The sequence below is a fragment of the Anguilla rostrata genome, chromosome 6 (genome assembly GCF_018555375.3).
Source record: "Anguilla rostrata isolate EN2019 chromosome 6, ASM1855537v3, whole genome shotgun sequence".
Classification (NCBI taxonomy): Eukaryota; Metazoa; Chordata; class Actinopteri; order Anguilliformes; family Anguillidae; genus Anguilla; species Anguilla rostrata.
In genome coordinates, this window is record NC_057938.1 from 40836198 (window position 1) to 40849958 (window position 13761).

Genomic DNA, 13761 nt, shown 5'->3' on the forward strand with positions numbered 1-13761 from the left:
TATATATATATACAGTATATCCGTCTAGATTCCGGCTTTTGTTCATTGGGATACTTCTTTACTCCAGACCTGTATAGGCTAGCAAAGTGGGAAGAGGCGCACATGCATTTTTAGGAATTTTTACATTTTATTGAGCTATCTTTCACAGTGAGGTCATTTTCAGAGGAGCAAAAACAATTAGGCTACATCAGCATTACCCCATCCTTCCGTACCTTGTGTTTTGCACTTTTATTTTCAAGACCTGTCACAATCTGACGAAACAGTGGAGGGGGGGTTTAATTATTTATTATTATTAAATTTTTATTTCGTTCTTTTTTTACATTTAGAATTTTTTAAATAGAGAAAACAAACAGTCGCTGGAGGTGAGGGATTCAACCAGTGAACTGGACAGTAATTAGCTGAATCCAGGTAACTCCATAAGAACGTATGACTCTAAGATACTAGGGTGCACAGAAACAATAAACAATAACATATTTGAGATTAAACAAAAAGGCATAATCAATGAAGATAAAGATTAATGAGAAGTTGGATTCATATTCTGTTGTCATGCATATATTTTTAAAATTAGTTACTTTAACATTAATGACATGCTTGCAATATATTATATACAGGTTGGTGAGGAGCTACATAATTTTTTATCAGTTCTGGCATAAGGAAGCACATATTAATGATAATAATCTGCAATAAAATACCTGCAGCACTGGACTTCCATGTGTGCTGGTCCTACTTTCCACTTCAGCAAAAGCGCTTTAGAGAGAACAAGTTATTTCCTGTGCCGTAGACATAGGGACTGAGGGTGGAGTAAGTGGTGGCGATTAAGAATTCTGTCTGATCCCAGTAGAGGAAGGTGTAGGGGTCTATAGCCAGATGCAGTACCAGGTAAATCGTCCAGTCCAGCTGAAAGATAGTCATGGCTGCCAGTATTGCAATGGTGCTCCGCTGGAAACTGGAGGTCTTACGAGTGGTGATGGAGGAGTTGAAAGACTGGGTAGGCGCAGTTTTCCTCTGGAGCAGCAGGGTCCTGAGGATGAGGCTGCTGGTTAACGTGACTACACAGAGAGGCAGCAGAATGCAGATGAACAGAAAGCAGTACTTGTAGACCTTGTTTAGGGCTGGGCAGTTGTTCTTGGGACACTGGAAGAAATCCAGGGGGCAAGAGCCGGTGTCGGTGTAGTTGGACATGTGGTGGTCCATGTTCATGGCGTAGGTGGGCATCCCGAACATGATGGCCAGCAGCACACAGGCCCCACTCACCCCCATCGCCACGGGAACACTGTCCAGCAGGATGGGCAAATTAACCCGTTTCTCCGCATCTCGCAGCTTCTGGTAGCGGAAGATGCTGATTAGCATGGTGAAGAGGATAGTGGTGACCTCACCAAATACTGTCAGGAACTTCATAGTGTTGCAGACCACCATGCGCATAGTCAAGTTCTCAGCGCTGGAAAATAAATCATATGCGTCAATGATGATGATGGTCTCCAGGTTAGAAATGGCCAGTCCCAGCAACAGGATCTCATAGGTCTTAAGATGTTTTGAGGTTTTTAAGATAGACATCATCAGGATGATATTTCCTATCACCCCAATGACGGAGATCAGGAACCTGATAATAACGAGCTCAATCTTTACTTCCTCTTTGGTTTCCATCTGTCTAGAACTACAGAGATACCTTTCACAACACCTCTCCTTCACCACCTAGACAGGTTACCCCTCAAATTTTCACCTCAAGGACCTGAAGCCTTGCTGTTGTCATGTTATCAGAAGCATGTGACCCTGAAGAGCTGTTTGCTCTTTTTTTTTCATGAGGAGCTATTCGCAGTTTAATTGGCATGTTCACTTAGCGTGACAGGGGAGCAAAAAAATCAGAGGAGTGGAGAATGCCTAATTCCTCTTGGAGTCACACAGGAAGAGGCTTTATGTCATTGTGCATTGAACAAGGAAACAAATAAAAAATCTAAATACTCTGCACTGAGAGTGAGCGACACACACACTCTCTCTCTCACACACACACACACACGTGCATTTTAGCTGAGTGAGGTTTGACGAGTTCTTCTCTACTCCACAGCCACTGTGGCCACCACTTGTAAGAGCAGGATTTAATGAGAGTGTTCTTTAGTGTCAGGAATGTCATGCCTTGTTGATCTGATTTGTAAATGAGTCTTTACACCTTTGCTCCTGTCATACTAGTACCCCACAGGATTATTTTCCTCCATTCTTTCCTCCAAACTATGATATCCTTATTTAAGTCTGCACTGTCACCGATAATGATAATTAAACAGGCACATGTGTTATAGTTTTTATTTTTTTTTTGTTGCACTGAGATGATATAAATGCAAGTGTTTATTTTGGAAAAGACCAATTATGTTATTTCTTACCAATGTTTGTTTGGACAAATATTGCACATTTATCAGAAGACCAAACTGTTTATAAGCTGCAGGATCTTCAGTATGACGCTAGCGCTAGCTGTGTGGCATATTCCACTGGAGCGTAATGCATAGATGGCCCAGAGCTGATCACAGCACTCCATCATGCCCCATCTTGTTTGTATGAGTCAAAGTCACAGGAGTCCTCCACCGTGCACTCCGCAAGGCCTTGTTAGTGTCAGTATGGGGCACCTATGTTCCACTCTAATGTGCTCTGTAAGAGCTTCATTATGAATCCCTCCTTCAGTGTTTGAAAAAAAACGACTTATTGTTCGCTGGTGCCTATGTCTGTGTGGAAACAAACTGTGCCAATGTGCTGAATTCCACCTGGACAGAAATGGGTCAAAGAGTCATGTGATTGACCTATAAATGCACAGGGCCACACCACTGAAGAAAACCCCATAATAACATATGGCTACATTACTATATAGGGTCAGTTGGGATATTTTCCTATTATTTTCATATTTCTTAGTATTAAAAGCTGCAAAACACTGCTTGATTAAACTTAAGCTAAATCTTCATTGTTTTGTTACACAATTTTATTTGATTGTATAAAATAATCTAATTCTTGTAAGTGCCAAATCAAAGAAGGGAATTTATATGTCTCTGAGGTTGGAATTGCGGCTAGAAGAGGCATTGATCAGCCAGCAGGGGCACTCTCTCTCCCAGACCAAACAAAAAGGGGCACAACCAACTGAGAAAGGGGAACCGTGCTGTAGAAGGTAGCATCCTTTACTATTAAGGATTCAGTGGTACTTTCTAAAACTATAGGAGTGCAACTGTGGTGGCCTTGTCAAATTATCGCAAAAATTATCTCCCTACAAAAAGACTCCCCACATCTGGCCAACTAATCATCCCCAATGTCCAATTTACAAAATACCATGTATTCTCTATGTCAAATTGACACAATCCCTTGAACTCCCTATTAGCCACGTTGACTCCACAGTGCAAAAGAGAGTTGAGTTTTCAGTTGAATCTACCTGGTTTTATAAAAATGAAATATAAAAATTTAACAAAATGATCAGAACGCCATGCCACTCCAAAATGCCATTGGTAAAGGCTCCAGTGCTTCCGTTCTGTGTTCATTAATAAAATCTTTTTTGGACTATCTGGAAATTATAATTCATGGCCACTAGGGGTCAATGTGTATCCCTGTATTTCAGATGAGTGTTGTTGCCTATTATGTCCACTAGGAGGAGAGAACTATTAAAGGTGAGCCATGTACAAGACAGCAGATTATCAGTGGTTCAAATTTGATGAATGCCTCTGAAAAACTAGATCTTCATTTTAAATATAGCAATTTAATGCTTGAGGAATAGGGAAGAGCTGGTTCATGCTCAGTTTCTGGATATGTCTGGTTAAATAAGCATATTTTCAAATGAGACATGTTGTTATTTTCATAATTATATGGGGGGCAGGCACACAAGTGGGTATGGGGGTTTAGGAACGTTCTCTCTAGCTCATCTCACCAGAGTGGCTGTTTTTTAATTTAAGTCCATACTTATTGGTATGGACTTATGAGTCCTCATATATCAGAGCAGAATAACCTGGAGACAAGGCAGGAAAAAGTGCGTAAAATATTAGGTATGCTAAATTATTTTTAAGTACTGTAGTCATAGCAATATATTCAAACTGAAAAGTGAACTGGAAGCAGGTGGTGTTGCATTCTTTAAGAAACCTGCAGCACAACTAACTGAGCTAATTAAATTCTGAACACGTAACCTAAATCCAATAAGTGCCAAATTAACAGAAATGTCAGCTTATTGCCAAAGGTTCTTCTCTCCCTGCTGTCCTTTCTGTTAATATACAGCAATTAAAATCCTCAAGGGCTAATTTCCTTCCTGATAAGCTGATTATATTGTAGCTGTAATAGATAACCCTGGATAGGGCAGAACATTAATCTTAGCATTTGGTGCACTAGTCTATTCAACGGATTAGCTATGCTCTTTTTTTCTTTGGAAAGTACCATTTGAAGAAAAAATCCCACGCTTAGATATAGAGCATTATTTGCACGTATTTATGTAATTATCCTTAGACCTAAACCCTAACCCAAACACACGTTTTTATTTGTAAATGGATCCAAACCTACGGTTGATTTCTGTGTTCATAGATGTTGTCTCCAAGGGTCGCTCAGAAGCTGGGTCTCCAGACTGGCTAAGCGCAGCCAGCAGTGTCCGGCCAGGCTTACAGGCTTTTAATCTGTGATTTAATTACATCACTCATCTTCGGAGGGGAGAGGTCCACCTGCCAGTGCAGATCTCCGCATACTCACGGTGAGCACGTAGCGCTGCTGCACACGCAGTTCAGATCGTGGGGACATCACTCGCGCAGCCTGGGGACCATGGAGAACGAAGACGGCATGGCATCAGCACAGGAACCCGGCCGGAGCAGTGTCCTGGACGAGACCTCCCACTCCCACGCGCTTCTCGCCCCCGAGATCAGCTTCGCCATGGGTCAGTGTTACTAAGGGAACACGGTGGTCGCTGTGCCGAGGGGGGTTTGAAGTCCCCGTTAGGGAGGAATATATTGAAATGCATTGTAAGTGTGTGGACTATTTTTCAAATATAATAAATATAAACATGATTCACAGCAGTGTAATATATTTCAATATTTGAAAAGGAGAAAAGTCACATTTTTCATAATATATTGCAAAGTGGTGCACAATCTTTGTAATATATTTTGTTTTCAAGTCTATTCAGATTCTGTAAGGGCCAGACCAGGGGTTATAAAGAAGTTCAAGCTTAAAGTATGACTGCTGTTTTTGTATTTTATTCTTCAATCATGTGACCTGTGTTTCACTTACTTTCTCTCTGACTGGTGTACCTGTAGTTAGACACAGAGCATGTTTTATTAAGTCAGGATTGAATTTTGTATAGTTATCTTAAGATGCAGAATGCGCAAATACAGATTCAGATGGGGGCGAGGCATGTATGCATGTACTATAACAATCACAACATTTCTTAAATGGTAGAGTATGTGGTTTTTGTCCAGTCGGAGGAAAGTATAGTATTCATGTATGGAGAAATATATTAGTTAAATTGGCTTTGAGTTGTAATGACCACTGCATGTTACTGTATGCAATGGCTCTGTTTATCCCACCTAATGAGGGCTAATAATCCTCTACAGCCTTGGGATTAAAACCTATTTTAATCTCCATCCTCAAGTATAACGTTGGAAAGCTGTCAGTAAGGCAGATGGGACCACACACTCTGCCCAGACTTTGATGAAAAAGAGCCTGTCTGCTAGCTATACTCGCACAGTCAGAGGTCTTTACTCAAACAGAGCATCTGTTCATTGTACTCATACAGTCAGTCGGAACTACTCAATGTATTCTGAGTTGTTCACTACACTGAAATACTCACTATATATATATATATATATATATGGGCAGAGCATCACTGTTCACTGTACTCAACATTAAAATCACTGTTCTATTCAAATAGTCAGAGTTGTTTGCTGTATTCATATGGTCCGATGATGGCTGCTCGCTATATGGTTGCTGCGCTCATACCAAAAGTTACCAGTGCAGTAACTGCCAACAAACATAATGACATGTTATTACCTACACCACATAGCAAACCCGATAGCGTGCCTCGCTAATGCCAAGCAGGATTAAGAAGGCAAATAAGGGGCAAAAGTACCCAGGTAAACAGGCTGTGCCTTTCAAAGGATTACATAACATGTACATGTACTGTAGATCTCAAGTCTCACGCGCCAGGTGTGAGACTCACAGGTTGATGATTCACGTCACGCTCACATGCCTAGGTTCGAAATATCTCATGCATTTCAATGAGCCTCCACTGGGGTGGATCTTAATATTTTAGATGGTGAATTTCATTTTAATTGTGTCACTCTCCTCCCCCCAATCCCCTTTGTTGGACAGCTGATCTCAATCTCAACTAGTTACCTCCAAATCCAAAAATTTGCCTTAAATTTGTTCCCTAGCGATTTTGAATTAGTTTTTCAAACTTGTGTTTGAGGTCTGTGTAGACCTCACACACACAGTGCACTGTAGCTCATATTGAACATGCATGGGGTGCCCAGTAGCTCATACTGCACGTACAGACTGCCCTGTAGCTGATACTGTACATGCACAGAGTGCCCTGTAGCTCATATAATACAAATACAGAGCACAGAGTGCACTGTAGCTCTTACTCTACATAAACAGAGTAGTTCATACCATACACACGAGTGCACTGTAGCTCCCATTCTAGCTGGTTAATTTGTCACAGTAGACATCAGGGACAAGTGTGACCCTTGGAAAGAACAGGTTGTAAAGGCTGCTTGCACAAATTATATCCTGTAACTTTTACCTGGGTTTATGGTGCTTGGTGAGTATAGGGGACACAGCCTTGATGTGCCTTCATGAGGGAAAGCAAGCCAAGCTAAAAAACCCTGGGCTATGCATCTACTGATAAATCAAACTGTTGGACAAAGTATGGAGCCTGTACCCTTCTTGATTTGAATTAAATACTTCACAAAGAATAAATATAATGTAGAAACTTTGTGGTATAGCATAAACATGCACACAGAAAAGACTCATATGGTATGTAGTTTGTATGGGTAGTAAAACTGTATTACAAGATGCAGTTTGCACTGTGGGAATGAGAACAATACCAATGTAAAAACAGATCCAAAGAAAGAAGAGTATATCATATGTATTAACAGAGACCAGTTTTCAAGGCCGGGCTTGACACAGTGTTGGATTATATCCGTCTATCAACAACTTGACCACCCCTTTGTTGTTTTAACAGGGTTTAACTCACTATGTCTCTCTTCTGCTGTGCTGGCAGATGACAGCGTGTCTGCGGCCAGTGGAATGGATGTATCGGACCGCCTGTCCACCCTCGAGCAGCGGGTTCAGATGCAGGAGGACGAGCTCCAGATGCTGAAGTCAGTGCTGGCAGACCTGCTGCGGAGGCTCAGCCTCTCCGAAGAGAGACAAGCTAATGTCACCAAGAAGGGAGCAGCCAAAGGTAACACCTACAGTCCCCATTAATACCACTTCACTCATAACTTACACCTGGGCTGTTCAGTCTTATCCAAAAAGGGCTGGTGTGGGTGCAGGTTTTTTGCTTCAGCCCAGCACTATGACACCTGATTCAACTGATTAACAAATTGTGGTGTATAATTGTATAAACATGATTGACAGGCAGAGAGCTATCCTGATTAGTTAAGATACAGGTGCAGTGAAGTTTAGAGTGGCTTATTTCAGAGCCTGGGGTAGATATCTGCTGGGATGTGAAGAAATTGCAACCAATTATTAAATAAAATAATACTAAAATATGTACATACTGCACCTTTAATAAGTGTAGAGAAAAAAATCTGGAACTTAAAAATAAAACTCATTTTCAACAACTATAATTGTTGTCACATTCAGTTTAAGAACTCACGAATTACACTTTAATGTGTACCACCTCATCTTTCACACCATGTGCACTTCATCATCACCCCAGAGGCTGGCCATGGTATAAGGTCATTCAACTTCTCATCCTCTACTTCCTGTCTCACAGCCAAGCCCATGATGCAAGCCCGGAGCCCTGGATCCACAGCTACCAGCAGCACCGTCCTACCAAAGAGACCCAGCACTGCCCCAACTCCCTCCTGTCCCAGAAAAACCCCCTCTGCACTAGCAACCAAGAAGTACAAGCCCCCGTCAAAATAATATATGTTATCTGAGGACATGTGTAATTCAACTCTCAGTTACTCAGCTGTGAGAACACGGCTGATACAGATGCAGTGATTTCAGTGTGAGAACATCAGTATTTTTGCAGTCCTTTAGTGATTTTGTTCAACAGTGTAATGTTAACTAAACAATCTATATAAATACTATGTATATTATTATTATTATTATTATTATTATTATTATTATTATTATTATTATTATTATTATAGCAGTCTGTAGCTGCATGTTAAAACACAATGTTTTGCTGTTTACTGCATCAGCTTCTTTGGTTTCATAAATGGAAATGATACACTGTATGTTCAGCAAGCACATATTTCAAATTAAGGTTTCATTTATGGAAGAATATTTTCTGACCTGAGTGGTGCATGAATGCAAAAAATGAATGCGATCTTCTGTGTCTCTAACTGTAAAGAGGGAGTTCCTCAGAGCATACGGCCACTCAGACACACAGGGAGAGCAGCAGTTATAGCGTTTCCACGGGGACCGGCCCAAGGTAGCCGTGGCAACCAGTCAGTATTTTCCTCATATGTGGCCAGCTTTTGCAAATGTTTTGATGTGGCCAAAACATAATTTTTTTTACACTCTATGAAAATACAATGTTTTTAGAGTTACTGAAAGAATAAGTTTTATTTAAGATTTGTACCAATACCAGCACAGAAATACAAACTACAGTCCCCTTTTCTAGAGCTCAAATCTACTTCCTATGATTCTTATAGTTCCAAACTGAATCCAAACTGTATTTAAAATCCACTAGGTTAGCTAGTCCTATTTATAATCAAATACTGATTTGAAACTTATTTATCAAAAATCTCTATTTGAACAGATTCAATTTCATTATTTAGGTGCCAGTCACAGATTTTTAGCACAGAACTCATTTTGCCCAAACTGGTAACATACAGTATGATAACATCATGTTGAGAAACACTACTTTGGTGTGCTCAAGGATTCGTTTCATGCAATTTTCTGAAAGACAGGGTTATAAAAAAAAAAAAAACTAAAATATATGTTCCCCAGTTTTCACAGTGGTTACCATTTTCTTTCTCATAGCAAACAGAAGGAACCAGTATTCACTGTAGGTAAGTTAGTCCTTCCTCATGTGGAGGTAATGAGGCACATGAGTCTTAGCTACAAGTGTCCTTATGCTATTGGTCTTTCTCGTCTTTTCTCTTTAACCCCCAAAGGGACACGCCAGGTAACACACTGCAAAGGTAGGACTCTCCTCTTCTTTTCCCACTTGCTTTCACAAAGCTTCCTGTACCTCTCAGGCTATAGTGTCTTCTCTGCTAAATAAATACACCCACATTTGCTACCACCTGCAGCCCCAGCCCCTGTACAGGATTTAGCTGCAGCCTACATTCATATTCATACTTCATGGCAGCCCGGTGATTGTACGATCTGCAGTTAAGCTATGTCCAGATTCACACAGAGATTGCCGAAATGTGTCCATAATCTCTGACCGTGATTTTGCTACACTTTCCTCTCCTCTGCACCACTCCTCCCCCCCCCCCCTCCCCCATCCCCACTCCTACAACTCCACTTAGTAACAATGCAGATATATCTGAGCCACCTGTCAAAAAGGACTGGATCTTCTGAGGCCCCCCAAATGCTGACACTGCTTCCTGTTCGCCCTACAAGTGCTCCCCCCAAATTGAAGAGCCCCCCTGATAAGGTGAAGATCAAAGCTCCGGCACTCACTCTGTCCCTCCGAAAAACTTCCAGCCAAACTGGGTTCACTCCTCTGGACACCCCAGGTTACAAAAGCCCCCTTAAATCTCCCAGCCAGTACTTCCAGATTTGTTATTAGCTTAGTTATTTTCTGAATTCATACAGAAGTTGAAAATGGGGTTGGATGGCTAAAAAGCTAAAAGCCCTCAATCTGAGTGCAGTGATGTACTCTGTGGTCCAGAAGCCAGTCCTGACTGCCTAGATACTGACCGTGGCCATGGTATCAGCCAGGGAGAGAGGGCTTTTGTCAACAGGCCTATCCCAACCTCATTGTGCGAGACCAATTTCTCTAGTTAGTTAGCTACATGCAGGCTGCCTGTGTAAACTGCATATTTAATGCAGTTCTTTGACCAAATGACAATACAGCTGATTGGGTGGGCTGCAGGGTGAAAAAAAGCTTTCATGCTTTGGAGGATATGCATGCTAAACTACACTCTCCTGAGTGGATGTGATGGAACAGGGCTACAAATACAAATGTGAATAGTAAATTATTGTGACGCAATATAAAAATAGGCAGATGTTAAAAAGTAGAAAAATGAATTATTGCTTTAAATCTAGATCTTTTTTTACATGTTGTTGAATAGACAAGGCCATCAATGTGGTTATTTTCTATTTTTCCTTCCGGCTGGTTTTTCTCATGTATTTTTGTTCTATTTCTCTGTCTGATTTACTTTCCCTTTATGCATGATTTTCCTGTGACTGTCATGCTATTTATTGTTCCATCTTTTCTGATCTGTTTCTATTCTAATCCTGTCGGAGAAAGTCATCAAAAAGGCTTATTTCTGTTAACTTTATTCTGTCAGTAGTTGATTGTTTCTAAACTGTGTTTCAGAATAAACGCCCTTAAAATAAATAAAAGCCATTAAAATCCCAGCCCCCGCCTGCATTATATACACCTGCCAGTCCTGCACTTTTCCTTAACCTCCATATCAGCATTTAATACATTTACTTTTATAGCTCTAATTCAAAATTGCCACTTGGATTTATCCATAGCATCCACAGACCATGTTTGAGAGTAATTTATCTAAATGGGTATCAGTGTCTCTAATTTGAGTATTACTTGTCAATGCTGAAAATCATTAGGCTTGTAGTGACCATGTTTTTTTTTTTCTTTGCCAAATCAGGTTTTAATTCACAGATCATGCATGCTATCTTATATGTAAATTGGGCAAACAGTGTGAGACATTTTTCGAGGACAGCATTATTTAAGTAGCATATGCCATTTCAAATGGTGTAAAATGATGCAAACCTGGATTATCAGAAATGTGCAAAGTTTTGGGCTTCTAGACCTTAATGCCAATTTTCATGTTTTTTATTTTCATTTGTTAAATGGAAAATATTTTGCCTGAAGGTGGAGATTGCAACTGGCTGGACTCAACAATAATTTTTTTATAAATATCATCTCTATTGTAGAAGCAGAAGTAAATGTCCATGTTTTTAGAGGTATTCAATAGCTTAGCTGGATTACATATTCATGTTTGCGCTCATTATAAAGAGGATAAAACCATGAATCTTTTGATAATAATATCACAGAGCTCAGTCCTGCTTCCAACAACATAACTTTAATATGCACATTTACTAGCTTTCAGGTAGGACTGTCCTTGTCTGACCCTTCTCTCACACGTCCACATCTCACCCAATCAACACAATCATGCTCCCCTATTTATTAAGAATGCATGCGCCAGGAGAAGAGGGTGTGTTACCCCCTTGTAACTACTTAAGATGCAGGCCTTTCTTTACTGAAAACAAGACCATTTTTGGGTGCTTGACATCAGGCAGTTAATATCTGTTGTGGGGACATTCAGGGGTTTTATCTGCGCTGCTGTCACCTGGATAATCAGAACCTTGCATCTGGGCCTCTTGTTTCTTGGTGTTTCGTGTGCACAGGATCTGACATTTTTGTCTTACAGCTCATCTGGAATTTTTACATTTTCACCCCTGGCTTTTTAAAAATATTCTTCTGTTTGTTGGTTTTGAACTTTGGACATGGAACAATTTGGGAAAAACAAGCTATGGTTTGACATTTCTTTTGTGACTGTAACTTATCAATGTCTGTAACATTAATTGTTTTTTTTTAAGGTAGTCAACCTTCGTCTTTAGATTAGACATTGTATTCTTGTTGTAACATAATACATCTCTTAATTTTAATCTGGTTGTGAGTTGTACATTTTCATAAATGTTGATCCAACAGGTTGCTCTGCCTATCAATGAATTCAGGAATTTGATTGATAAATGATATCTTCGATAATAACTAACAAACAAAATCAAATAAATTCATTTTACATGTTTAATAAGTGAGGGGTTTTAACTGTTGATGCACTTATGTTTGATATTTAGAGAGCCAGACATTAAACGAGGGTGTTAGCTGTTAAAGGTGCTGGATTCAAAAATTAAACATATTTCACTTAATCCTCACTTGTTTAGAAAGTTAATAATGTATTGTAGGCAAGTCCATATACACAGATTGTGTCAAGTCATAAGCTAATTCACCACCCCCCCATACTTCAGGTCCGCCTCACTTGATGAGGAGCTTCTGACATCTGTCCCATTCTTGCCTGTCATTCTGGCTGAAGTTTCATCTCTCAACAGTGCAATGTATGTAAACCATTAGCAGGTCCATTCCCTCAGTGCTTGTGAAGTTGCAAAATGTTGCAGAACTCATGTACTCAACAGTTATCCTGAGTCTGCTCATAAGTCTTTCATCATCGCCAACTCTGCATCTTCACAGCCTTTCAGAGGAACAACTGTTTGAACACATGGCTGCTAGGCGACAACCAGGTCCCATTAATGACACAAGGCTTTACATCTGAAGCCTTGTGCTGATGGTTTGATACAGTGTAACCACAATCAGTCAGCCAGAAGCTTTCAACCATAAGGCTATGAGGTTATGAGCCATCTTGTCACAGTTATGCAAGTGACAAGAACTGATAAATGTTTGCCATTTTTCTCATATAAAAGCACAGTGTAGACATTTACAAAAGTTGACCATTTATGTAAAGTTGATATAAATGTTTTTGAATACACAATAGCTGCAAACATAGCTCTCTGTTACAGAATCAATTATATTAGATGTCTTAAATGTCTTCCCGTAATTAGCAGAAACACTAGAAAGGTCATTTGATGCCTTACCAGAATAGACACTGATGCGTGAAAATCAGTGGCACAGAACAAACTGCGCCAACAAGGGAAATAATAGCAGTTACAAAAATGTTCATTTGAAGGGAATGTGGAAATAATCCCTATTAGCCAATGCCTGACTATAGAGTTATTACTGGCCTATATATCAACATTCTGTTTCCTGTGCTTTATCACCCTTAACGGACTAATATTATTTAAACACTACTTCAACTTTCAACTTTGTCCCAAAGGAAATTTTGTCTGCAACGAGCACCATAGCAGTACCAGAAACACACAACATGTACGAAAACCATGATATAATTAAATACTAGTTAAAGAGCAAAATTTAAATTTTTATGCATCAAAGACCAACACCAACTGTACTAATAAGGCAGATCATTAGATTCAGCAGTCAAATCATGCCAGGCTACATACAAACGATTTAACTGTTCATGAAAAGCACAGTTTCCTTTTCTATTCTGTTCTGGATACATGCACAGGTAAATTTACCACAACTTTAATTATCATATGTGTAACATTGCATTAATTACAAGATACCAATTTAATTACAAGATACAAATTTAAGCAACTCATCTTCTAATGTTATCTGTCTTTTTAGCTCTTGATACAAACATTTGATACTAGTAAGTCATATATTTCTTTGCTTAGTACCCACACTATTGCAAAATACAATATGAATCACACAGTATAATGTACCAATAAAATATCAGTAAATTACTGTATTCTATTTGACACATTTACCTGCCCAGTCATTTAAGAGGTTACAGTGTTGTATGTGTTGTGAAGCTCAAT

At 39.7% G+C, this 13761-nt stretch overlaps 2 protein-coding genes across 7 annotated transcripts; one reads left to right on the forward strand and one right to left on the reverse strand.

The window, feature by feature from the left end:
• Positions 1-394: 394 nt before the first annotated feature.
• LOC135257994 (uncharacterized) lies at positions 395-1749 on the reverse strand. The gene has a single exon (XM_064341193.1). The coding sequence runs from the start codon at positions 1642-1644 to the stop codon at positions 736-738; it is 909 nt and encodes a 302-aa protein (XP_064197263.1). The 5' UTR covers positions 1645-1749; the 3' UTR covers positions 395-735.
• Positions 1750-4343: 2594 nt separating this feature from the next.
• LOC135257191 (echinoderm microtubule-associated protein-like 1) lies at positions 4344-11979 on the forward strand. 6 transcript variants are annotated; one of them, XM_064339685.1, is made up of 7 exons: positions 4344-4873; positions 7214-7396; positions 7934-8063; positions 8519-8599; positions 9154-9182; positions 9288-9314; positions 9659-9841. In XM_064339685.1, exons 1-7 carry the CDS (start codon positions 4762-4764, stop codon positions 9697-9699), a joined length of 603 nt encoding a protein of 200 aa, XP_064195755.1. In that variant the 5' UTR covers positions 4344-4761; the 3' UTR covers positions 9700-9841. The 6 variants fall into 6 exon arrangements, with proteins under 6 accessions (XP_064195755.1, XP_064195753.1, XP_064195756.1 ...); XM_064339683.1 differs by having other exon boundaries at positions 4346-4873; positions 9648-11979; XM_064339686.1 differs by lacking the exon at positions 8519-8599 and having other exon boundaries at positions 4347-4873.
• Positions 11980-13761: the final 1782 nt, after the last annotated feature.

What these genes read in the sequence shown, in the direction of transcription:
- LOC135257994 (XM_064341193.1), bottom strand. Translation starts at nt 1,644, where the DNA reads ATGGAAACCAAAGAGGAAGTAAAGATTGAGCTCGTTATTATCAGGTTC.
- LOC135257191 (XM_064339683.1), top strand. Translation starts at nt 4,762, where the DNA reads ATGGAGAACGAAGACGGCATGGCATCAGCACAGGAACCCGGCCGGAGC. An exon ending in CAAGAAGGGAGCAGCCAAAG is followed by an intron (nt 7,397 to 7,933) that starts GTAACACCTACA and finishes CCTGTCTCACAG; the next exon opens with CCAAGCCCATGATGCAAGCC. An exon ending in TCCACGGGGACCGGCCCAAG is followed by an intron (nt 8,600 to 9,153) that starts GTAGCCGTGGCA and finishes TCTTTCTCATAG; the next exon opens with CAAACAGAAGGAACCAGTAT.